This window comes from Onychomys torridus, chromosome 3 (genome assembly GCF_903995425.1).
Source record: "Onychomys torridus chromosome 3, mOncTor1.1, whole genome shotgun sequence".
Classification (NCBI taxonomy): Eukaryota; Metazoa; Chordata; class Mammalia; order Rodentia; family Cricetidae; genus Onychomys; species Onychomys torridus.
Window position 1 is genome coordinate 138,442,730 of NC_050445.1, and position 26,120 is coordinate 138,468,849.

Here is a 26,120-nt window from a genome sequence, read left to right on the forward strand (position 1 = left end):
CTCTCCTGGAACTCACTCTGTAGACCAGGCTGGCCTCGAACTCACAGAGATCGGCCTGGCTCTGCCTCCCGAGTGCTGGGATTAAAGGAGTGTGCCACCACCGCCCCACAACCATTTTCTTTCAACTCACCACAGGACTTCTCATTGTCTTAAAAGGTTTTCATTACAGAAGTCTTTTGCTTTCCTGGTAGGTTTATTCTTCAGCTTTGTATTTTAAGTATTGTGAATGGAGTGTGGTGATATATTGTGTGCCCTAGTAAACTAAGCTGAAAGATCAGAGCAAGCCACAGCCACCACCTCTTACCTAACCAACTCCTCAGCCTGAAAGGCCTCAGCCGAAAAACTTTTGTTCCTGTCTCCTCACACTTTATATACCTTTCTCCACCCACCATATCACTTCCTTCCTAGTGCTGGGATTAAAGGCATGTGTGCTTCCCAAGCAAAGGCGTGAGATCTCAAGTGCTGGGGTTAAAGGGGTGCGCCACCCCTGCCTGGCTGTTTCCTCTCCTAGACTGAGTCAATTTCATGTAGCCCAGGGTGGCTTTGAACTCACAGAGATCCAGATAGATCTCTGCCTCTGCCTCTGAGCGCTAGGATTAAAGGTGTGTGCCCCCACTGCCGGACCTCTATGTTTAATCCAGTGACTTGCTCTGTCCTCTGATCTCCAGGTCAATTTTATTAGGGTCCACAAACCACAATGGGGTTCTGAATATTTACTTTCACCTTGTTACCTGCTCAAAGTGTTTGTCAGGCGTGAGAGTTTTCGGGTGGAGTCTCTAAAGTCATGTGGTGTACAAATAGGGTAATTTGGGCTTTTCCCTTCCTATGTGTATCTCTTGTTTTATTGCCCTAGCGTGGAGTGCATTCCTGCTGAGCTCCTGGCTTGGCTCCAGAGAGCAGCAGGAGCCCTGATCCTTCCTCTGTTTAACCACACCTCTTGTTTCTCTTATGGCCCTCTGTGAATCTTATGTGAGAGTCAAGGATCAGAGAGTCCCCAAGGATCAAAGGCCTATGCAAAACTTGGTTCAGGAAACCCAGAAGACCATCTTACCTGATAAATCAAATAATTTGCACTTGGCATTTGGTCTCTGGGAGCTCCTTTTAGATTGCATTGAAGGTACAGAAATTAACTAGCTAAACAGTAATAGAGTAAATAGATATGCCCTAGGCAAAGGGAAAGTGCTTCAGTCCTTCAAGGCTGGACCCCCACCCCACCCCACCCCTCCAGCCCCGCAGCCATGAAAGGCTAAATTCATCAAGATGCCTCCGAGTCTTCATTCCACGGATCCCAGTGAACCCACACACCCCTATCGTGACACAAAGATACACTAGCTAAGTAAGATTCAAGCATTGTGTTCAAGCACTGAGTAAGAGCAGACAGCAGGCATGTTTGTCTCATTCCTGAATTTCGAGAAAATACTTTCAGATTTTCCCACTTCATATGTTAGATATAGGTCTGTCTACCCTCTGTTGAAGTAGCTCCTTCTGTTCCTAGTGTCTTCTAGGCTTTTTTCACGAAGGGATGATGAACTTTGTCAGCGGTTTTTTGTTTTATTTTGTTGGTGTTTTTTGGGGTTTTGTTTGTTTGTTTGTTTGTTTTTTGTTTTTGTTGTTGTTGGGTTTTTTTTGCATCTATTGAAATGATCTTGTGACTCTTGTCCTTGGGTCTATTTATGTACCACCCTGTAATACTGATTTTCATATGTTGGAGGATATCCCGTTCTAGTTTGCTTTCTATTGCTGTGATAAAACACTGACCAAAAACAACTTGGAGAGAGAATCCAAGGCAGGAACTGAAGGCAGGAACCTGGAGACAGGAACTGAAGCAGAGGCCATGGAAGAGCACTGCTTACTTACTAACTGCCCAAAGATGGACTGCCCTCGGTGAGGTAGGCCCTCCCACAGGCAATCCGATGAAGGCATTTTCTCAATTGCTATCCCTCTTCCCAGATAACTATAGCTTGTGTCCCACTGACAAAAATAAATAATAATAATAACCAGAACACCTCCATCCCTGGAATAAAACCAACTTCGTCACAGTGCATGATCTTCATCTGTTATTCAATTTAGTTTGCAAGTAGTTTATTAAGAAACTTTGTATCAATGTTTACCAAGGAAATTGATCTGAATTTTTCTTTTCTGTTGTTTATCAGCTTTGGGTACCAGGGTACAGGTGACTTCAAAGAATGAGTGGCAGGGTTCCAAGTGCTCTTTTATGTTGGGGTCAGAGGACTTTATGGAGTCGGTTCACTTTTTCATATGGGTTCCAGGGGTCAAACTCAGATCATCTGGTTTATAAGACAAGTACCTTTCCCACTGAGCCATCATGCTAGCCTTGAATTACTTCCTTTCCATGCACTGCCCATCTTTTTCTCCTTACTTATCAGGTATCTTAATGTTGCTTTTGTGAATTTCCAAAGCTCTTTTCTTTAAAAGTCTTTTCCTATTCTGACTTTTCTCCCTTATAGGGTCACAGTGAGGTAACTTCTAATACCCCATCTTACCTGGAACCCTCTGACCGCATTTTCTGAATAGCTGGATAGGTAAATGGGTGGGAGAATTTGGAAGGAGCTGGGAGTGGGAAAGAATAGGATTAAAATCTATTGTATGAAATTCTCAAAAATACATTAAAAATTAAGAATGTTACTGTTTAGGGATAAATTTATGTGTGATAAAAACTAGTATTAGAAAGCAGTCCACCTGAATGCCTGTGGTCTCTGTGAAACCAGCAGTGGTCAAGACAGTGGCTGGTCACTCACTCCAAACACACCCTTTCTGTCAGTTTCCGCACACTGCTGTCTTGTGGTACCCAGGATCAGGTCCCCTCACTACCTGCACAGAAACCCTGTGGCCAGCTGCAGCCTTGGTCTCCAAAGCCACTGCTTGCTTGCACAGAGCTCTTGCCAGGAACCTCAATGGCATGTGATCTGGAGCTCTGAGGCTGCCCAGTGCACACACACCTCACTGGCTGCGGAATTCTCTCTCCAGGACTGGGTTCTCCCTTCTGCTGGGAAAGTGAGTGAGTGTGGCTCCAACCGAGGCTTTGCTCTGAGGAAAAATAAGCCCTCAGGTGCGCTCTCTTAGCAGAACTTCCAAAAGCCTCTTGACTCAAGGCGCGTTCCCTTGGGGAAACAAGGTCCAGCGATCAGGAAGTTCAGTCATCTCCCCCAAACCGGGAAGAATGGGATCATCGCCTCCACAACTCAGCACTTCTTGATTCCCTGACACACTTCCAGTGTGCACTGTTCACTCAGCAGGCATGGAGAAAACTTGTGTGTGTCCACAACTGTGCAGGCAGCAGTCTGACACCATACTGTGCCACTGTGCCGTGTCAGCCCCAGTGCTCAGGAGTGAATGAAGAGACAAGATAAGTTCCCTTGATAATCCAGAAAAGAGGATGAGACTCAATTAAAAAAAAAAAAAAATTTAAAGGTCTAAATCCCAGAAGACCTCCATGAGCCGTGGAGCAGGACAATCCTGCAGAACTGGGGGGCTAACAGGTTCTTGTGGGGTAACAAGAGAGGGGCAGATCTACTCTGTTTCCTCCCAAGATTTCTAAGAACTTGAAAGATTTTTGGAAGGAAACAAATTTGAAATTACCGAGTCCACAGTGCCTGGAAATATCCTCATGCAGAGGACAAAAACATAGTATATTAAGTGTCTGAGGCCTGGGGTGGAGATCTAGCCTGGGCATTATTTAGTAGTCATACCCACAGGTGTAGATGAGGGCTCCTCAAAATGACAGACAAAGATGGAGTCCTGAGGACAACCACTAGCCAATGATCAGGCAGGTAAAGGGACACACAAAGGAGAGCAGGGTGGAGACCTGGAAAAAAAGTGGCCACCCAGGCAGGTCCACTGGCCACAGCCATATAGATTTCACAATGCACATTGCGTCCACCGCTCGCGGGGGCTATGCTAATGGCATCCCTACTCCAGAACCATGTGGACCTGCACAACCAGGCGTGGTATAGCATCTATCTGATCAAATTCCAGTTAGGTTAAGAGAAGTAAACCCACAGCTCGGAAGACACAAAGACTCAGGATTACACAGCACCACACAGGTCCCTTTGTAACAGCAGCACAGATGTTTAAAAAAAAAAAAAAAACAGTAAAAGGAAGGAAAAGCAGGGGAGGGAGGGAGGGAGGGAGGGAAAAAGTGGATGTTAAAACACTTTTGAACCATGGTAGGCTGCTGACACTCAATAATTCTGGAGAGATGGACAAGTAACGAGTATGCCCGTGAGCATTTAGAAGACAGAGGACATCAATCTGCCAAACACTGGCCGGCCTCCCATCACCCCAACTTCAGCCAGCAGCAGAATCCTACCCACATCAGCTCAATTTATTCTTCATACAAATATTTTACAGTTTTATTTTTAAATCATTTACACATATGCATACAAAGAAAAATAAATTTCAAGATGGAACCTTGGGACCATGGCAGTTTAAAAAAAAAAAATCTCCGATCATTAGCTCCTGAAGACAAGGCAAGAGGCTCAGCAGTCACTTGTGGGGGCCTGTGTGTCTCCCCACACAGAGGACAGTGGAGAAGAATCCAGCTGCTCCCTCAGTGTCCCTTGATCTTCACCTTGTGGAGGTAATGTGGGGGAGGGGACTTTTCAGTGCTATCCCCTACAAATGTTTCAGGAAGGCTTATGGTAACTCTGACCCCTCCCTTTGTTGGGAATTTGGCAAGAATACAACTTCTGAGCCAGTTTGCTACAAGAGTTTGTTCAGTTCCTACTTCTCAAGGAGAAGAGGGGACTGCAGGACTGACCACACCCCCTACTGTCCCACCTCAGACTCTGGGCTCACTCCACCAATGAGCCTCCCTCCCTTGTAGCCTGCAGTCATGAGCTCCGGCCTGAGGACACCAGTGACCACAGGAGCATCCACTGGTCAGTGTCCATCCACAGAGAATCCCAGCTCAGCTCTGTGGAGCCGCATCAACACTGCAGTTAACATCCATCCCACACAGCATCACACAACTGCCCGAGGAAGCTGGACTGTCACCAATTCCCAGTAAGAGCAGGGCAAGGAGAGACTTACAAACGTGGCAGACCCTATCATAAATTATGGCAGCTGATGACAACAATTTCCCTATGTCATTGGGTCCTACCCAAAAAGCAGCACCAAGAAAGGGCATGATGAGCAGAAAGAGATCTGTAGCTGGATATACAGCCCTTGAATTACCAAGGGACAGAGACAGCTCATTCCCTACAATTATGTAGGACCTAGGACACAGACTATCACCCCTATATCGAGGCAGCTCCTGAGAGGTCGTACCGCTTGTGGTCATCAGCCCAACCCCTTGGTAGGCCCATTGAAGGAGAGGGAGTCACACCCAGAGCGAGAACCCCTCTAGGCAGACACTCACAGGGCAGCCCATCCCACTGTCACTGGGGCAGGCCAAACATAGCTAGGAGGGCAGACAGATCCCGAGCATCAGCTGCCCCATAGGCATCACTCTGGCCTAACATAGATAATGCCAATCGCAGGGTACTCCAGATGTTCTCTGACATGGCGCCCCCCTCACCCCGAGGGCCCCGGCTCTTCCTCTGCATGTTCAGGGCCTCCAGAAAGTGTTCCACAGCTTCACTGTAAGGAAGAGGAATGAGAGCTAGTGAGCAGAACCACAGTGGATGAGGCAGAGGGGGTGTGGGGAGGGAGGATCAGAACATTAGAAAGCGAAGCCAAGAAGACAAGGTTCATCTGCTCACAAAGGAATCCATACGTACCGGTGCGCCCCCAGGTTGATGCAGCTGATGCCTAGGTTGTACCGAGACCGGATATAGCCAGGCTGTAGTTCAAGCGCTCTGCGGTATGCAGCCACTGCTTCTTCACTCTGGTTCCCATTGGCCAGGGTGGCCCCAAGTTTGTTCCACAGCAAATAGTCCTGGGACAGAGACAGAGAGGTCTGGGAACATGCCCTAGGCCTGGATCAACTTCTGCCCACTCCGTCGCCTGCTTCACTACTGTCTGGTTAATGTAGGTTACTAGCCCACTCTCTGGCCCTCAGCAGCTCCCAGTGTGGTCACCTGGTCATCCCATGAAAACCCCCGCCCCATGTCCATACACTCCTGTTCTCCCCTGAGCCCCTTCCACTCCCCCAGTCTTCCCAAGGCTTTCATGAAATCTGCCATGTGCAAACGACTCTTGCGCCTTCTTCCCGAGGCTCACATTGGGACGAACACTGAGGGCAGCCGTGAAGCAGTCCACAGCCTTGTCGTACTCCGCACTCAGGTTGAAGAGCACTCCTAAGCCACACTGCACATCGGGGTCAATGGACGTAGGGTCCAGACGCACAGCCGCCAGGAAGAGTTCTTTCACCTCAAGGAACAGGGAGCTGGGTAAGAGAAGAAAAGGCAGGGAGGGGAGTAGATGGGTCTATCTGCACCCCTAGCCTCCACACAATCCCCTCAAAAGTCAACCACATTCCCAGGGTTCATCAATGTATCAGTCACCTCATTTACCGCAAATCCACCTTACCATCTGCCTTGTTCCATCACAGCACTGCGCGGTAGAATGCTGACCTCCTCCAAGCTGACCCTAAGTAACCCTACACTCCAATCACGGTCATGTTCTTACTAGGCCTCACGTTACCCTCCTCATCCCAGGAATCCCATGCACTCACTCAGACAGCAGAGAGCCCAAGACACGCTTGCCAGGCCCCAGCCCTGGCCCACTGGCCCCTTCCTCGCCGGGAGCCACCAGGTGGGCATAGGCCGGTGAGTAGCGCAGCCAGTCTCGCAGGGTCTCACAGGCCTGCCGCTGCAGGGACTCATTGGTGAAGCTCACCGCCAGAGCCATCAGCGCTGTACGGTTGTCTGGCTTTAGCTCCAGACACCTGACGGGACAAAGATGAGCAGACTGAAAATCTGCCCATGACACCAGCAGCCCTCAGCACCAGGGCTCCATGGCCAAGCTCTGAAACGCACTCACAGAGGCCTCACGTCTGCCCTCTCAGCCTAATACAGACAAGGCAACTCTGGCCTTCGAGGTAATATTAAATGTAATGAATATCATGAGTGTAATTAATATCTTGAATGTAATTCAAGCCACTGAATTGTGAACTTAAAAATTATTACAACTGGGTTGGGAATTTAGCTCAGTGGTAGAGCGTTTACCTAGTAAGAGCAAGGCCCTGGGTTCAATCCTCAGCTCAAAAAAAAAATGATTACAACTGCAAATATTATGTTCATTTTAAAAACTAAGGTGGAATATAACCATACATTATATGTGTGTATGAAATTGAAGACAGCGATGTTCTAAAATAGAAAGTGGTGATGGTGTCATGGGCCTATGAGGATGCTGGACTAAAGTCTATCAAATTGTGCAAACAGGAAAATTGTATACTATGTGAGTTATTTGTCAATAAAGATTTTATAAAAACATAGATAGATAGATAGATAGATAGATAGATAGATAGATAGATAGATATCCTAATCTGAGAAGGCAAAGCTTCAGCAGCTGAAGACCAACCAGGATCCCACAAATACAATCAAAGTTTGACCAGAATCTAGCCTCTTTCACCCATTTTTCTAGCCATTACCGAGCCATACTGACTCGGAACAATCTTGCAGGTTCACTTGTATGCTAACGGTCAGAAAGACAAGGAGCTGGTTCTGGTGCCTATTAGCTAAAGGTTACTTGCAGAAGCCTATATCATCTACCTGCCATCACAGCAGTATACTTACCTCCGCAGGGCGCTGATAGCCAGGAGCTCCTGCTCATTCTCAGCCTGGGTGGTACCCAGATACTGCCAAGCCTAGAGAGAAGTTGACAATTTCATCACTGACTTTGCGTCCTCTCCTCCACTGGCTTCCCCCACTCACCATCTCACCTGCACCCCAGAGGAGACCACACCCCATCTGCATGCCTCTTTGGGCCTCCCCCAGACCTGGATGGTGTCCCACTCACCTCCATGTGCTTAGGATCCTGCTGCACGGCAGCCTCAAAAAGCAGCACAGCATTGGGCAGATCTCCCTCCTCGAGTCGATGCAGTCCTTCTTCAAAAGGCTGAGGGTGGTCACGCAGGGGGTTCTCTTCCTCAAACTGGTACCCCTGGAAGGAAGGGAACTGAGTTGGGGAACTCCTAAGAGAGAATCCAGACAGCCAAGGCAGCAGGGCTGGGAAAACAATGGCCAACATGGTGGAGAAGGTGAAGGCGTCCTTCCATACAGGTGTAGCAATGGCTCCGGAGTATGAAGACCATCCATGACAAAACAAAGGTGAGCATCAACTCGGCTGCCATCTTCTATTTACAGTGGCTGAGAAGCTGGATGAGGCTCTAAGTGTCCATGCTGGGATTATAAACTTATTTGAGGAAGTCTTCCCATGCCTACATTTCCATTCCCGAACCTTCTCTCCCCTAGACAAAGCATGCCTCTCAACAGCAGCTGTTGATCACAGAGAGAGTTCTCTTCAGTGCCCTTCTCCTAGTGTGATGGCGGATGAGGTGGATGTGACATAAGTCAGAGGCTTCACCTTCAAGGCAAGGCTTTCTCAACTTAGGGAACTGCACAAACTGACTGGGTACATCAGAAATGCTTAATTTATTCCCCATAACTGGATTTGTTTGTTTCTTTTGCTTTTGTTCCTTTGTTGGATTTTTAGGCAGGGTCTTGCTCTGTAGCCTCAGCTGGCTTCAAACTCACAGCTATCTTCTTGCCTCACCTTCCAAGTGCTGACATTACAGACATAAGCCACCATTTCGGGCTTCTAGATTTTAAATAAAACTTGGACCCCAAAATCTGGCTGGCAGAGAATGCTTCTACAAGACACTGCTCTCTTCTATCTGGGGGTTCTCAACTGAGAAAGTTATGATGCCACCTAAAAATCTTTGCCAACTGGCATTTGTTGTGAAGTAGGAAAATAACAAGGTAAGGTCAAAGTCACTGGTGAGCCATAAGGCTTTGGACAAGTAAAATATTCCTTTGGGGGAAGTAAACAGTTACCATCACAAAAAAGAATGAAAACCATATGCAGCTCACCAGACAGAGTTTGGTAAACACAGTTTCAAACACAGCACAGACACGGAGAACTTAGCAGTAAACTGTACAAAACGAAGACAAGATTTCCTGTTTGATTATCATTGTGAAACAAAGAATCAGACGTGCTATGTTCTAAACCGCAGTCATCTGCTACAACAGACAATTAACAATTGCAGCTGGGATTCAAATCATGAGACTCACTGCTGGAGATGGAATTGAGGGAAACGTGTCACACGGATAGTTGGAAAACATTAAAAATTCAGTAATGACCCTACTTAACCAGACAATAAATACTTCACACCTTGCAGATCCTACTGAAACTACCCAACTCCACCACAGGAGGGCAAAGCCAGCCAGGCACAGTGTGTAAGCAATGAGCATGGCTAAGTCACCACCAAATTTTATTCATGGACACTGCAGTTTAGATTTAAACTTTTAGGCATTACAAACTGCATTACACTCTGGACTTCTTTCAGCCATGTAAAAACACTAAAGCCATTCTCAGCTACTGAACCACTGCAACTCACACTTACAAATGAGTGGCAAATCCATTCATTCCACAAGCCACCCACGCTCTAGACCATCTGAATGCAACAGCATATTCTACACTCAACCTTAACTGCTGTCCATCATCAGTCCATCCCTTAAGCCACTCTGTGGGAAACAGAGATTGTTATCACATATAATTTCCTAATGAATGTAATTGATGCCTCAAAGCTACTGAGAGCCTTACTGAAGGTCTTAAAACACTGTTCACTAGTGGCTGTAGCTACTTCCTTAAAGTACAATGCCTGTGTGTAGCAGTCAGCAGTCATGAATGTTCTCACATGTCTTTAGGAGACAATGTGACAAATGGATGCCATCATTTTTCAAACATGAGTTTCCTCTAGACCCCATTACCTTCATTTTTAAGGTCTCATCAATTACTGAAAGAGGATTAACTATTATGCCCTTGTACATAGATAGGAAAAATAATACTCTGAAAGAATCCTTCACAGCCTACAGAGAGCTGAGCATTGCTTCACATCCTGAAAGCTCTAACCCAGCCAATTGTCTTGTCCGACCCCTGCCTTGGGCTGTTCCAAAACCTCACAGGATCACACTGTGGAGAGAACACTGCTTCAAAGAGTCTCTACATCCCAGAAACTCTTTTAGGAACAGTATACAGAGTCTTTTTAAGCTACAGTTGTATGTAGCCTCTGAAAAATCTATGGGTTATCAACAAAAATGTTTAATTATAAACAAGTATAAAGAGGGATGAGGAAACAGCTCAGTAGATAACACACTTGCAGGCAAGCAGGAGGATCAGAGCTTGGATCCCCAACTTCCACAATAAAAATCAGGCAGGCATGCAGTCCACTTGGAGAGGGAATCCAAAGTGGAAAGCAATAAGGAAGACACCCCATGTTAATATCTGGCCTCAGCACACACATGTACACCACAGACACATGCAAAAAAATAAGTAACAAATAAAAAGCACAAAAAGGCCCATGAGTTCATTTGGCAATGAACTCATATCCACACTTTGAAAGTATTCCGTTAATTCAGTACAACTTAGCTTAAGGACAGACAGAACCTCACTCCTCACTATTAGTGAGTAAGAAGGTGGAGCACTGTTGTGAAGGTTAGGCAAGGGTTTGGAAGCCTGGTTTTGTAGTGTTTCAAGGTATCACTGACTTAAATAGAGTTCATGGATCTAATAACTTAATTATAGTTTTTGTTTGTAAGATGTTGAGATTTTGAAACACAATCTCACTACCTCAAGTTAACCTAATCCATAGTCCTCCTGCCTCAACCTCTCAAGTGCTAGGGTTACAGGCGTGTGCCGTCATACCTGATCCCTCGTTATACTTCCAGGCTCTTAATTTAAACGCATATTTGGCCCAGCATGTCATAAGTATGGGGAAAATAAGTGCTAAATTAAGCTTCCAGCTTAAAAAATTATTCTGCATAGCATGTCATGAACAGCAAAGTAATAAACACTACGTATCACCCACATGAAAGTAGGACTTGTCTTCATCTATCAAATGTATGGAAATGCCAATTATAAGTTAACAATATATCAAATTATTAATTCTGTAAGAGGAATTTATACTGTGGCAAAATAACAAGGAGAGGTCCCTAGAAGTAAGCAGCCCCTCCATGTACCACACAAGACCATTCTTGGACAAGCCCAGAACAGATGGGTCAACACAGTCCATTTTCTCGGCAGTCAGTTTTTCTGAGGCTCTCGAGCCCTAAAGTCCCCTGAACTTCTCCCATCTTTGCACAGCTCCCTACATCAACATTACCTCCACCACCCAGCTTCACATCTGAGAATATGGGTCTTCCTCCTCCACATCTGTGGTGAGAAAGAGGTGTTACTCAGTTCCTATTCTGTCTCCGTGAAAACCAAGCAATTCTTTTCCTTCTCTCTTACGCCTCAACTCAGAGGCTCAATTAACAGCACATGCCCAGCAATTCTGCAACTCACAAGCAGGTAAATTAACAGCGAGACTACTGAAGAATCACAAACATCTAAGCCAAAAGCACACACACACGACATGCAAAATCCAAACATCTTCACCACAGACTACTGGGAAATTTTCCTACTGTTTAAATGATTTAATGTAATTCTTTGAAATCCTGAATCGGGACAAGAGCCTGATTCCTACAGGAAGAGATCAGAACTTCAATGAGAGCTGAGGATGTAGCTCAGTGGGATAGTTAGTCTTTCCTAGCACACACCACCCATGGTTTGATCCCCAGTATTTTGGGATGGGGGATGGCAGGTGTATGAACTCATGCACTAAAAAAAAAATACATGTCACAGTGTGGACAGAGGAATGATCCTTCAACTACCACTGTCCAGCAGAAGGGTCAGCAACAGATAAATTGTCCCCATGCAACCTCCAAAGAGGAGCTACTCATCTGTTCTTAGTGCATCGTGTGTAAGCCTCCCCCCTGGGCATGATGTCACTGTATGATTTGCAAAGGTATTCTTACTAACCTTGTAGTCTCAAGAACATAGTACACATTCAATTACTGGACAGCAGGAGCCAAGGTGTCAATCAGACTTCTTTTCAGAGAAAGAGGCTCAAAAACAGTAACAGCTTCAGCATGGAAACTCTTCAAATTCTAGAACCTGGAAAGCCAGGGCTCCTACCTTGTCGTAGGAAGCGGATGTGAGGTCATCATAGTCAGAAAGCCAGGGGTGTGCCTCAGCATCCCGTTTTGCCATCTCCTCCAACTCTGCCTGCAACTTGTCCCAGAAATCGACATCAGACTGTAAAGAAGGGAAGGCAGATAGAGAAAGGAGGCGCTGCGTGACCAACCTCAACTCTCCACTCTACTGGGATGTAGTCCCTAGGGCAACAGGTCTTAAATTTCAATGTATTCAGCAATCATCAGAAAAGCTTTTGTGAAATGCAAATTCCCTGATCCTACCCCCAGATTCTGTTGCAGTAATCTGGAATGATGTCCAAGAATTTGTTTTTTGGGTTTTTCAAGACAGGGTTTCTCTGTGTAGCTTTGCGCCTTTCCTAGAACCCTACTCTGTAGCCTATGTTGGCCTCGAACTCAGAGATCTGCCTGTCTCTGCCTCCTGAGTGCTGGAATTAAAGGTGTGTGCCACCCACTGCCCAGCTAGAATTTGTGTTTTTTAAAAAGCACTCATCCCGAACCTACGCAATTCTGGACACAGATGATCCAGTACACTATGAAACTAATAAAGCCATACTCTCCATGGGGGGAAAACATGGTCCTGGAGCACTTGTGTCCACACCAGCTGCTCTCACCTCTATAGCTGACTTGGCTCGTTCAAATTCCACATCAAGGGCAGACGTGTTGTTTCCTGGTCTTGTGAACTGATCAACCCAGGCCTCTGAGGTGTCCTGTGACAAAGGATGGTCAGTGCCACCTCCACCAACTTCCTTCCCATTAACACAGAGTGATGGAAAACCCACAAAACACCACCAGCCTGGATGCTCTCAGACTCTTCCCCACCCACTCACAGTCTAGATGCCTGGCACAAGGCAAACTGTCTATAAGATCCCTTCCCACTCAACACTGATCCGGCCTCAGGCAGCAGTCTGAGGTGGGCTGGGGAGTGACAGTGTCCTACCTGCTGCTGCATAAACTCTGCTGCCCACTGTTCTGCCTGAGCTCGGCCCGACCCTGCAGCGGACTCCAGGGACACCTGCCCCTCGCCAATCTGCCGCACGAATTTCAGGAACTGGGGCACAGAGACACACATAGGCACCTTGGGACAGGACTTCTAGGTGCACACTCTCAACTATGCCCAAGGAGACCCTGCTCTCGCCCCTCCCTGAACATCTCTAGCTGCATCAAGATAATACTAAAGACCCTGAAGAAAAAAAAAAAAAGAGAGAGATAAAACACAGGGGGTTTCTGCCTCTGCAGAGTTGAGAAGACACAGAAAGACAAAGGATTAGTAGATAAAGGAATGAGGGAAATAGTGGGAAGATGCAGCCAGATCCAGTCTCCATTCTCCAGAGGGGAGATAGTTCTAGAATCTCATCCCCTCTTTATAGGACAGTAGAGTGAGGGAAAGAAGGCTTCCGCCTTCAGTCCCAGCTCTGCCGAGCACAGCAGCAGAAGGCAACTCACCTCAGAGTTAGCCAATTTGGGGTCATCCACCTTGGACACAAAGTCACTGGCTGTATGCTGCAGATCCTCCTCAGGATGATATTCATCGTACCTGTGGCAAGGAAGAAAGACCAAGTCATCCATTCCACTGTCCATGCTCTTCCCCAGTCTTGGCTCACAGCAAACAGAATTCTTGGAGGAAGAACAATAATGCTATCCCACTACCTTAAGGAGCTACAAGCTCCAAGTTACAATAAAGAAGGCTATCTCAGTGGAAGTGAAGGCTATCTCAGTGGAAGTTGGAAAGTCTTTTTACTTTTTCCTTTCCCAAACATAGCTCTGCAGGGAGGGAGAAGACTAGCATGCTCAAGGAAACATGGCCCATCAAGACAGTTACAAATTCCTAATGGAACAGTTAGGATTACTTATTTCACCAATAAGTGAAATTCCAATAACACTAGTGGGAACATTAATAAATGAAGTAGAAAAGAACAAACTGCAAGCTGGTGAGACTGTGGATGGAGGAGGCGGGAAAACTGCCCAAAACTATGCTCGCGTCATGGCAACCCAAGGAAGACACTGGACTCACCAGCGATCGGCAGTAGATGTTCCTTCCGGCTCTCCCAACCACAGCTTCTCCTCAGACTGTTCCAGATACTCCTCAGCCCATCGGGCAGGGGACACAGACAAGGGGTCTGCAAAGAAAGAGCAGTTGTGGACCTCATCAAAGCTTCGGTGTAAGGTCAGAGAAAGAGAAGGTAATACAGACTCATTGACCCACTTAACCAAACCAAACCGAACCGAACCCTGTGGGGTCCCCGAGAGTCCCTCCTCGACCCCAACAGCCTCTTCAGTGGCTGAGCTATTCCCAAGGGGGCTGAACAGAAGTTTATGGAGAGCTGGGAACAGGAGACCTACTAAAGAAGATCAGGAATGAATTTAGCACACCCAAGGCTAAACCAAAAGGCTGGAAGTTGAAGGCTATAGAAAGAGCCTATCTTTAAAGGGGGGTAGGTGGAGAGATGACTCAGTGGTTAAGAGCACAGGCTGTTCTTCCAGAGGACCTGGGTTCAATTCCCAGAACCCACATGGTAGTTCACAACCAACTGTAATTTTAGTTACAGGAAACCCATGTCCTCTTCTGACCTTAAGGGAACCAAGCACACAGTAGTGCACAGACACATTTAGGGAAAAAAAAATACACAAAAAAAATTAAAAGATTTTTAAAAGTCTTTATTAGTATATACCACTTGTACAAAGTTAGGACTTCAATACACCATTTCTACATATCCATATAATGAGTTTTGATCATATTAACTCCCTCTTCCTTTTTGAGGGGATAGAGGTGTTGGGATGTCTCTCTACATAGCCCTGGTTGTCCTGGTCACTACATAGACCAGGCTGGCCTCAAATTCAGAGATCCACCTACCTATGGCTGGGATAAAAGTCAGGAGCCACCATGCTCCACGACACACACCCTTTACTTTCCAACTCCCTCCTCTTTCTTCCTTTTCCCTTCCTCATCCATCCGAATCCTTTTCCTTGAAGTCTACAGTCCTCAGTAAGAGGCAGGGAGCATCCGGGCTTCCTTACGGGAACTATATATGAAGTATAAAGTATGTGCCAAACCTAGGCACACCACAACACTGACAGCTGCCCACCCCTGGGAAAGTCAAGGGTGCTTGCATCCTCATAGGACGTCTCAGACCCCTACACCCAGAGATAAACAGTAGTCTGGCTCTTGTCACTGTGTTCTCGCTGTTTGGGGTTTTTAAGATAGGGTCTCACTATGTAGCCCAAGCTGGCCTTAAACACAAGAACCTCTGTTGCAGCTGGGGTTCTAGGCAAGAGCCATTTGATTCATTTGAAGAGGCCATGTTTTTCAGTCAAATTCACTTAGGAGCTCTAGTGACAAAGGGCACTGTGAACGGGAACAAACACTGAATGAGGAGGGCGCTGAACTGTTTCTCAACTCCGTGGACTTCGGCCTACCAAGCAGCGAGCAGACTTGTGTTGCCGAGCTAGCAGAGAAGGCAGCAGCAGCCCATGTTCGGCCTTCTACTGTGTCCCCATCTTCACATCCCAGTTGTTGACACGGTAATCCAGTCCCCAACTGGAAGGTCTGACTGCTCTGTTTTAACACTGAGAAGGCTTCTCACACCCTTAGTATTGACATATATTCCTCTTTATCTAAGACTTGGCTTGAATAATTTCAACAAAGCAATCTCAAAGGCTGAGAAAATAATCAAAATCTTAAAGAAAAAAAGAACCAAGGGTCTCAGAATATACACACCTAATTGTGAGGAAGTCGTGCAAAATTAGCATAATAAAAAGCACAGTTGGCAGTTGTTTGGGTTTACAGATCCTGTGTTTTAATTTCAAGGACCCTCCACAACTACAGGCTCTGATCTCAGGTCCTGCAGGTAACATTTTTCTTCTTCCCTTGACCATAACTAGACTGCGGCTTACATGTGAAGATTGAAAAACAAATGTTTAATATCAAAACAGGTTTCAGTAACACCTCCCTGCTCCTTGTCCTGGTTGAAAAAGACCCACTCTTCCTGCTCACTCTCCATTTCTTCCTGCTCTCACTCTAGTGATCCCGAGACCACAAAGTCACAAACCATTTCTGTAGACTAGGCATGCCCATCAATCAGTGTTCAATTCCTGCCGAGCATCTGAAAGGGCGTGAGTTCAATCCTCAGCACCTCAGAACAGTAGTAACAACGACCTACCACAGTTTGGCTCTAGGTCATACATACTGCTCTCAAGACCCTGAACTTCCCAGCACAGAAAACCAGATCCATCTGGACACAGCTAAAATTGAGGCAATAGAGGCCAAAGGGGAGAAAATGATTGTCTCAGATCACATATAGTAAGCAGAGTCAGAGGCAATGATCTAGATATCACTTCCATGTTTGCATCATACTTCTCACTGAGCACATCTCCTACAAGTTGAAAAGTCAGACACTCAGAACCCCCTACTCTGAGCAGTGAGCGCTGTGGGAAACAGTGGGTTCTAGGGTGAGCCTAGGGTCACCCATGTTCAAACCTCAAGTCCACACATCATTCACTGTGAATTTCAGTGTAGTTACTTAACTTCCAAGTTTCCATCTCCTTATCTATAAAACAGATAATAGCAGACAGCTCAGAGGGGTTTCTGCAAAAATAAAACACAGTAACAAAAGGGGCTGCCACCATTACTGTCTGGGACGGGCAAACTTTAACATCATGGAGACTGTTCCTCTTCAGGGAAGAGCAGCTATCACCAACTACCTTCTGCTGCTGCTTCCCACAACTCCTATAACAGTACAAGTTGTATTTCATAGCTGCTCTATGAACCTCACACACTGTGATGGCTGTTCTTGGTGGTCAACTTGTCTACATCTAGAACTAACTAAAACCCAAGAGGCTGGGTACACCTGTGAGGGACTTTTTCTTAATTAAATCATTTGAAGTGGGAAGACCTGCTTTTAATCTGGATCTTTTGAGATGGGAAGATCTAACTTTAACCTGGGCCATACCTTCTACTGGCTGCCTGTATATTATGGCTGGAAGTCTAGTCTATTCCAGACATGGAAGAAGGAAGCTTGCTCTCTTTGTGTGCTCTCCTTCTCACTGGCAAGCCCATTCCTCTACTGGCATCAGAACCTCCATCTTTGGAACTGTGGCATATACTGAAGACCAGCTGAGATATCTAACCTCATGAACTAACAACTACTGGATTCTCGGACCTCCTGTTGGTAGCCATTATTGGACTAGATGGGCCACGGCCTGTAAGCCACTCTCCTAAATCCCCTTCACTCACACACACACACACACACACACACACACACACACACACTCACGAATTCTGTAGCCACTCTAAAAAATCCCCTTTCTGTGTGTGTGTGTGTGTGTGTGTGTGTGTGTGTATTCTGTAAGTTTCTGTTCCTCTAAAGAACCCTGAGTAATACACACAGTATGTCAACTGAGTCTGTCTAATTCAGAATACCTGTAGGCTGAGTTTCATCTCCAGATCTGAGTAAGCCCAAGATGCTGACTGTCCAGAAAACACAACAGATGCTTCTTCAGTAGTATGACAGACCAAAAAGGGGGATGGGTCTTGTATGGTGATGGACTAGCTCTTGACTGAGATGGTGCTTATTCGAATCTACCATCTGATGAAGCTGCATAACACTGTTCACACACAGATAATGGTATGCAAACCTGAAGAAAACCAGTGAGCTCTATGGATACACCAGAGCAGATCTCCTGATCACCATCGGGGGAATCGGAGGTAGTAACACAGAACTCTCCTGTATGTCTTTTTATTTATTTATTCACAATTACCAATAAGACTATAAAATTTTCCACATAAAAAACAACCAAAATAAGGTGAGCTTCAAGGTCCCCTTTGAATAATTCTATAATATTAAACATGGGAATTTAAAAGATAAAAAGAACCTACAAGCATGCTTATAATTCCAGCACTTGGGATATAGAGGTAGAACTGTGAGTTCAAAGCCAACCCAGGCTACAGAGTAAGACCTTTTCTCAAACACAAAAAACAAAAAAAATCAAGCCATGTGTAAGGGCGAGTGCCAATGATCCCAACAGGTGACGGAGACAGCACAGATTCTAGCCAGGCTGACACACAAAATTGAGTTGGAGGCACACCATGGCTATAGTGAGATTACTGTCTCACAAACACCAAAAAATAATTAATTAATAAGACCTTAAAAAGTATAGTATTTTGTCTCAAATCTACCTATCCATAAAACAATAGTTGACTTATATCCCTGATATATCAACTACAATGCTGAGAAAGACATTTTAAAACATGAATTCTGGGGCTGCAGAGATTGCTCAGTGGTTAGAGGCACAGGCTTACTTAAGGGTTCTTCCAAATGACCTGGGTCCAACTTCCAGGCCCCATTGGCAGCTAACAACAGTCTCAAACTCCAGTGCTAGGGGATTAGACACCTGGTTTCTGCAGGTAATGCATATATATGATGCACAGACAAACATTCAGGCAAAAGACCCCTACACAGAAAATAATAATCTTTTTTTTGGGGGGGGGGGGTTCAGACAGGGTTTCTCTGTGTAGTTTTACGCCTGTCCTGTAACTCACTTGGTAGCTCAAGCTGGACTCAAACTCAGAGATCCGCCTGCCTCTGCCTCTGCCTCTGCCTCCCAAGTGCTGGGACTTAAGGTGTTCGCCACCACCACCCGGCTTTTTTTTTTTTTTTTTTTTGAGCTGAGGATCAAACCCAGGGCCTTGCACTTGCTAGGCAAGTGCTCTACCACTGAGCTAAATCCCCAACCCAATAATCAATCTTTTAAATAAATAAAATATGAATTCCCAGAAAATCAATTTGTTTTAGCTTTTGCTCCCAAATCTTCATTCATTCATTCATTCACTATTAAAGGCCTACTACAACAGGACAATCTTACAGAGACCAGTTTCACACAGCACAGGCCCAGGTACCCACATCCAGGCCTCCCTCTGTGAAGCGGGCACATGAATGTGCAAAACAGATGAGCTCTCCAGAGACAGCCAGACAGGTGGGGCAAGTCCAACATGTTTTTCTAAGGCTGTTCCCATTGGTGAGTTTGGGGAGATTTCACAGGCAGGAAGCAATTAATTATCATAAAATCAGGCTCACATTGTGCTTAGCTGCACAAACCGTTTGGTTTTTTGTCTGTTTTGTCTGTTAGCTTTAAATTATGGAAAATGACTAATGTCCACCCATTCCAACATAAGTCTCTCTGTACTAAGATGTATCCCTTAAGGTTAAGGGTGTGTGGACACCTGAAAGGTTCTGTCCAGCAGAGGGTGGTTGGACAGCTTAGATTTTGGCTTGAGGCAATTCCACAGGGAAGACTTGAGAGTATTCTAAAATTGAGATTTTAGAATAATAGTTCGAAAAGTATGGCACCTGGGTCAAACAGGCATGAGTTTGGATATCATGTCTCCTACTGACACTTTGTAAAAGGTTTCCAAATCTCAGCCTAGCAGAGAGTGCTTAGAACTAATAGCAAACCCTAGAACGCTGTCTGCCGATCTTACTTTAGGAGAGAGAATGAGTAAAATGACCTAACAGCTTATACTAGTTGTTGGGTTCTGGGGCATTTCTCCTGTGTGAGGAGGAACCCCTACTCAGGAGTGTAAGAAGCAGTCAGAGGAGAAGCCAGCTAAGGTGTCCCATTAGCTCAAAAACCTTCAACTAGTCAGGACATGTGACTGCCTGAGAGGCTAGGCTCTTTGTAACTTTCTCCGTTTGTATCTCTTCTCATCCTTGGATTTCTCAACGTAGAAAAAGGCAAACAATGCTTCTTTCAGTGAGCAATCAGGAAGAGGAAGGGTGAAGACTCTGCCCTTCCCCTTTGCCCTAATCTGATAGGCGTGGGGAGAAAAATCAATCCACAAGGAGGCGGTGAGCAGACGATGCCCCAAAGACACCTATCAGGCTAGGACTAAGTGTGCAGCCAAGAGAGAAAAAGCATAAAATACAGGCCTGACAGGACAGAATGACAGCTGGGTCCACAGTCAAACCCCAAGGACACACTAGGGAGAAACCTAAACACTGCATGGTCAAACTGCTTCCAAACACTTGTGCTCAGCCATAGATGGGTGCTGTCCCCAACCTTGGCCAGAGGAGCTTCTCTCTGCAGTGGTCAGCAGGGAAGGCAGACTCAGAACTGACCACAGTGCAGAGTGAGAATAAGTAAGTGACTATGGAGCACTAGGCCTCAGTGGAACATCTATCCTAACCCCTCCCCAAGGGAACGTCTCAGAACAGGGTGGAAAGGAGGTAGGAAGCAGAGGATGGAGTGGGGTGCTGGGAAGCACTGTCCTCAGGACATGACATGCCCATGGCACCCATGGACTCACTTCAGCTGAGATTACCTGCACAAGATCAAGTCAACAAGATCAGGTGACATCTGACAGGCAGCGTTATTAACGAAAAGAAAAGCAAAGGACATGAAAGGGAAGCAGGACATGTTTGGGTTATCTAGAGGGAGTAGAGGAGGGAGTTGGGAGTTCTTCCAGAGAGTTGGGGTTACATATGATCAAGATGTACTGTTTACATTTATGAAAATGCCTAAGAATAAATAAAAGCTATTTTTTTAAAAAACCACTTACAATATTGTGTTACCTTAAGCAAATACTACTCTACCTCAAAAACTCAGTTTTTTTGTTTTTTGTTGTTGTTTTTTTTTTTTTTTTTTTGGTTTTTTGAGGCAGGGTTTCCCTGTGTAGCTTTGCGCCTTTCCTGGAACTCACTTGGTAGCCCAGGCTGGCCTCGAACTCACAGAGATCCACCTGGCTCTGCCTCCCGAGTGCTAGGATTAAAGGCATGCGCCACCACCGCCCAGCTTCAGTATTCTTTTTTTTTAAAGATTTATTTATTTATTATGTATACAGAAGAGGGTGCCCAGATCTCATTACAGATGAGCCACCATGTGGGTGCTGGGAATTGAACTCAGGACCTCTGGAAAAGCAGTCAGTGCTCTTAACCTCTGAGCCATCTCTCCAGCCCCAAAAAACTCAGTATTCTTATGTGTAAAGTGGTTCTAAAAACAATAGTTAGAACTTGGGTTCTCATGGAGTTTAAGTAAACAGCATATTCAATGCACTTAACACAGAGCTCAGAATGCAGTAAGTACACAGAAGCTAATATTATTTTATCACAGGTGATCTTTACCCTCAAAGACCATTCATTCCTCACTACCCATAAAAGAATGGTTCCTGAAACTCATACAGACACAAAATTCTGAAGATTCAAGTCTCTTATACGAAATCATATATTTGTATATATTCCACACACATCCTCCTATTATTTCAACATCTCTAGATGACTTATAATACCCAATGTAATATAAATGCTATGTATATAGTAATTACACAGATTAGGAAATAATGAATACACACACACAATGGCCAGGCACCATGGTTTATACCTAGAATCCCAGCACTCAAGAGGCTAAGATAGGAAGAGCTCAGTTACATAGGGATTTAGAGGATAAACTGGTCGATGAGAGACCCTGTCTAAAAACTCACAAAGTACATACACTTTTAGTACAGACATAATGTTTTCCAAACATTTTCCATCCACAATTTGTTCAATCTACAGATGAGAAACTTACAGATACACAGATGGCCTAGCTATACTTCAAGTTTCTGAATCCCACAATCCTACTTTCCCAGACCCCAATTCTACTCAAGATGGCTGAACGCCAGACTCCCAGGTGCTACAGTGCCAGTTTCTCTCTTTGGGGCCATCCATCCAATCTCTAGCTTCTCTCCACTAGACTGAAGCAGTCAGGCTTCTGATAAGGAGACAGACCTAAGCTCCCATGTTCTCATGCCCTCCTCTCTCTCCCCGTCTCTTTTTTTTCATTTGAACCCAGTTTTCTCATTAATGTGTTTTGATTCCCTACCATTGCTACAAGAAGTCACATCTAACACCCTACAGAAATGAATCAAGAAGTCAGAAAACTCATTACAGCCAAAGTCACCTTAGACCCTAAGAAAAAGTAAGACTTCAGTACCAAACTTTCAAACGCTCCGAAACAACTAGTACAGATTTTCCCACATGCCTCACCTGTAACTTCGGCAATGAATTCTTGGGACCAGTCAGTCTCGTTATAATCCTGTGCTACGTCCACAGCATCCCCAGCCGCAAGAAACTCCTGGGCCCAGTTCTCCGACAAGGCCAAGTCTGCTACACCAGGGGCTGAAAAGACAAGTGAGAAAAAAGAAAACAAGCACCCCTCACTCCTCCACTCCTGGATGCCACCTCCTTTTCTCCTCAGTCTGCTGACACCAGCAAAACCAAAGGGCCTCAGTGCACAGAAAACACTGGTCTCTCAGGCCCTCAACCCACCTCTCTGAGGAGCCTGGCGAAAGTTTGACTGCTCGATCTCCTGCATCTCCGCCAGGAGATCATCCATCTTGAAGGTCTGAGGTGCACGGGATACAAGGGGTGCATTCTGATCCTGCAGGAACTCTGCCACCAACTGTTACAGAGAGATGGGGTGAGATGAACCATTAGGATCTGGGGGCCTCAGCAAAGGGGCAGGAGGGGCAGGGCCGATTGGATGGGGACACTGATGTCAGATAGAAAGAAAAACAGAAACTAGAAAGAACAAAGGAAAAAGATCTATCTGTAAATTTGGAAACCAAAAAGAGTAGAACACATGGGCACATAAATCTCATTTGGTGAAGAGAGTTCAAAGTGAAGTATGAGTGGACTGTTTAAAGGTAAAAAAAAAAAAAAATACCATGGACCAGAAAGAGACAGAGACAGAAAAGAAACTTGTTTTATTTACCTCATCTTCAGAACCTACTCCCAAAGGCTTGGACACCTAAGAAAGGAAGAAAAGAGGCAAAATGCAGTGAGGAAAGCCTCGGAGTAGAGCCCAACTCTATCTACAGCTTAGGTGACCTGGGGCAAGCCAAGAGCCTTCACAAAGCCTGGGCGTCTTTGTCTATTAAACAGTTGTCTGTGTAAAGATGCACAGCGCTCACTCCATGCCGCTGAGTGGTAACTGCTATTACTTGTAACGACAGAGACAGCAGCTGGTGGGCTGATGAAATGGGCCCTCCTGCTCTAGAACACTCACCGTCTCCGCAGCTGTGGCTCCTGGGGGCCAGGGGCCAGGCCTCAGTCCCTCCTGCCGAAGGGCCTTGTCCTGGGTGAAGTGGGTGGCCAGCTTCATGAGCGGGTTGGCACCCCCACATTCGCCCTCCACCAGCTCCCGCATTGCCATGGTGACCACCAGCTCCCTGACGGACAGACAGAAGATTACAACTGTGGTCCCAGAGCCAGACTTTCCCAGCGCACGCCTCAGCCAGCCCTATCTAGAGCAGGTGGGCCCACGACGGTCCCACCCGGGCCAGGCCTCCGGGGCCGGCCGTCCTGCCCGCTGGCCAGCCCTCTAGCTGTGTCCTCCTGCTTTCGGCTTGGGGGTTCGGCTTGGGGTTCCTCCGCAGCTGTCACGGCTGCATCTCAGACACCACCCGCCAACAGCAGCCCGGCCAATGGGCCTGGACCCCTGGGGAGCACGGGGAACGCGTCATCAACCCGATCAGACGGGGACTCTGACCGGACAGGGGAGAGCGGGAACGCCGCCGACGGTACACGGGGACCCACACTCCAAGTCGGGGGTGCGCTGCGGGGCTCGATCCCGGCCCGCGTCACCTGAGCCCTCCCCCGCCGTGCGGGTCCCGGCCCAGCGCCCCAAGCCCCAGTCCCGCCGGCCCGGCCCCGCCCCCGGCCCCGCCCCGCAAGGCCCCCGCAGCAGCGGAGTCTCGCGGGCCGGGACCCCGCGCCCCCTAGGCTCCAAGGCTCACCGCCGCGGGCCGCACCGTACGACCCGCCGGGGCACCCGGGGTGGGCTGGGGGAGGGCAGGGGGCGGGAGCCAGGGGGCGGGGCTCGGCCTTAAAGGGCCCGGGACCGGCGCGCTGCGGCCCAGCTCAACGGAAGCGGGTGAGGGGGCGGGGCCCTAGGCGGCGCGGCGTGATGGGCGGAGCCAAGAGCCTTAAAGGGGAAGTCCTGGACGGTGGGTTTGGGAAGCTCTCCAGCAGCCCCTAGAACGCCAGGACTTATTTTGTGGAAAATTCAGAGGAATGGAGCTAGGAGAGGCTTCTCGGACTTTGGAGGAAAACCAAGGTGGCAAGATCCAAGGCTCAGCTCTCCTTCCTGGGTCTCTCCTCTTTCTCTAAATCGCCCAAACAACCTGGGAGATTCCGGGGGTCAAATCTGTGACCCGCTTCGTCCTTGCAGACCTGCCCCCTTTCCAAGGTGCTCCTTCAGGACAGCGCCACAGCCTCCGAGGAGACAGAGGCTTGCCCCCGGTTCCTCTCCCATGCCTGTGTAATGAGGGAAATAGCGCCGGATGATGACAAGTTCTGGTGACTAAAATAGGGTCCTACGCATTCTGAGACCTCAAACCGGTAATGGATGCGGACGGCGCAGTGAGTCACTCCTCCCTCCTCCTTCCAGCATCCACTACTGGTCAAGGTCGTGGTGGCCTGATTCTCGCAGCTCCAAGTTGGGAAAACGTGTCAAGAAATGCCTTTGGTCAGGAATATGAACCTACGCCTCAGGCTCCGCCATCTGCCAGAGAACCAGGTGCCAAACCTCCAGGTCACTGGGGGAAAGCCTTGATGTCTCACCTAGGTCCAAGACCAAGCCTTGCCGTCGTGGGGAAGGGGAAGGGTTCAGAGTGTTGGTAGGTGGGCTGGGATGAGATTAGTGCTTGGAAGGCAGGACCGTCCCAGCCCGGAGTGCGGGAGCGGAAGCAGGTGGTCAGCAGGTGGCGCCCTGGGGCAGGCTTTATCTTCGCCGCAAAGGTTGCCTTCCCTGGGAAATACAGGCTGTGTCAATTCATCCCGAGGAAGATAGAAATTTCCCTTATAAACTACAATGGGAACAAGGCAGAAGATTGTGCCATGTTTCTGTCTTTAGTACATTGTCCATATCTTTCAGAGGTCCTTACCCCAGTCTCCTATTGACCACAAATCCCAACTCTTGGGTGTCCACTGTTGTGAAGAAAAGAAACCTAAGCCGGCACACGCCTTTAATCCCAGCACTGGGGAGGCAGAGGCAGGCGGATCTTTGTGAGTTCGAGGCCAGCCTGGTCTACAGAGCGAGATCCAGGAAAGGCGCAAAGCTGCACAGAGAAACCCTGTCTTGAAAAACCAAAAAAAAAGAAAAAGAGGAGAAACTGAGGAACTAATAAACTAAACCACACCAAGGAGAAAAGGACGCCCTCTTGAAAGATGAACATTTTAAACAGGAGGCTCTCTGGAGAAAGCAGTGTTTAAGGAAAGCACGTGATGTTTTGAATTTCAGAACATCAGGGAAGCAGGAAAGCATCTCCCAATAGTACTCAAAGCACACAACACATAGAACCTTCTGCTCTGCCAGGAGTTTAGTAACTGATTAGCAGTAATTCACTAAGCCAAGCTCTTGGGAGAATGATTGTAATAATAACTGAAGCTTATGAAATGCATGCTAAACCCCCATGTGTTACACTAAACACTTGGTGAACATTAGCACTTTTAATCATCATAATCTTCATAATACTCCTATGAAAAAGATATTACTAACCCTGTTATACAAATAAGACTCGCCTGAAAATCAAATATGTATGTAAGAAGTCAGAATCCAACAAGCAGATCTGACAAGATAACCTAGTGGGTAGAGGCATTTGCACACAGGCCTGATGGCCTATGTTTAATCCCCTGGTCTCATAAAGTGGCAGAGAGAAATGATTACCCCTGAGAGTTGTCCTCTGACCTCTACTCACATGCACACATGCATGCACAAACGTCACATTTTAAGCAATGCAAGCATAACTCTAGGCACTGAACTGTACACAATCCTGCCTCCCAGACATGGAGAGGTCTTCCTTGTAGACCCTAGAGAACTTTGATATAAGCCAAAGACTTCTTCACAGAGCCTGGCCCACAGTCCCAGAGGTGTTGGGAAAAGACTAAGTAAGTTATGTAGGTGCTTAATATTTTGGTATTTAGCTATTAA

At 46.8% G+C, this 26,120-nt stretch overlaps 1 protein-coding gene across 4 annotated transcripts; it reads right to left on the reverse strand.

The window, feature by feature from the left end:
* Positions 1–4,415: 4,415 nt before the first annotated feature.
* Pex5 (peroxisomal biogenesis factor 5) lies at positions 4,416–24,335 on the reverse strand. Of its 4 annotated transcripts, none has more exons than XM_036180884.1 (16): positions 24,313–24,335; positions 23,196–23,358; positions 22,902–22,937; positions 22,457–22,589; positions 22,175–22,306; positions 14,173–14,278; positions 13,605–13,695; positions 13,099–13,209; positions 12,773–12,868; positions 12,142–12,261; positions 7,924–8,067; positions 7,701–7,771; positions 6,638–6,850; positions 6,184–6,349; positions 5,742–5,899; positions 4,416–5,601 (listed from the first exon to the last, which is right to left on the reverse strand). In XM_036180884.1, the coding sequence occupies exons 2-16, from the start codon at positions 23,340–23,342 to the stop codon at positions 5,400–5,402; spliced, it is 1,926 nt and encodes a 641-aa protein (XP_036036777.1). In that variant the 5' UTR covers positions 23,343–23,358; positions 24,313–24,335; the 3' UTR covers positions 4,416–5,399. The 4 variants fall into 4 exon arrangements, with proteins under 4 accessions (XP_036036777.1, XP_036036776.1, XP_036036779.1 ...); XM_036180883.1 differs by lacking the exon at positions 24,313–24,335 and adding an exon at positions 23,926–24,062; XM_036180886.1 differs by lacking the exon at positions 24,313–24,335 and adding an exon at positions 23,679–23,900.
* Positions 24,336–26,120: the final 1,785 nt, after the last annotated feature.

What these genes read in the sequence shown, in the direction of transcription:
- Pex5 (XM_036180884.1), bottom strand. Translation starts at nt 23,342, where the DNA reads ATGGCAATGCGGGAGCTGGTGGAGGGCGAATGTGGGGGTGCCAACCCG. An exon ending in GAGCCACAGCTGCGGAGACG is followed by an intron (nt 22,938 to 23,195) that starts GTGAGTGTTCTA and finishes TTCCTTTCTTAG; the next exon opens with GTGTCCAAGCCTTTGGGAGT. An exon ending in TCGCCAGGCTCCTCAGAGAG is followed by an intron (nt 22,307 to 22,456) that starts GTGGGTTGAGGG and finishes TTGTCTTTTCAG; the next exon opens with CCCCTGGTGTAGCAGACTTG.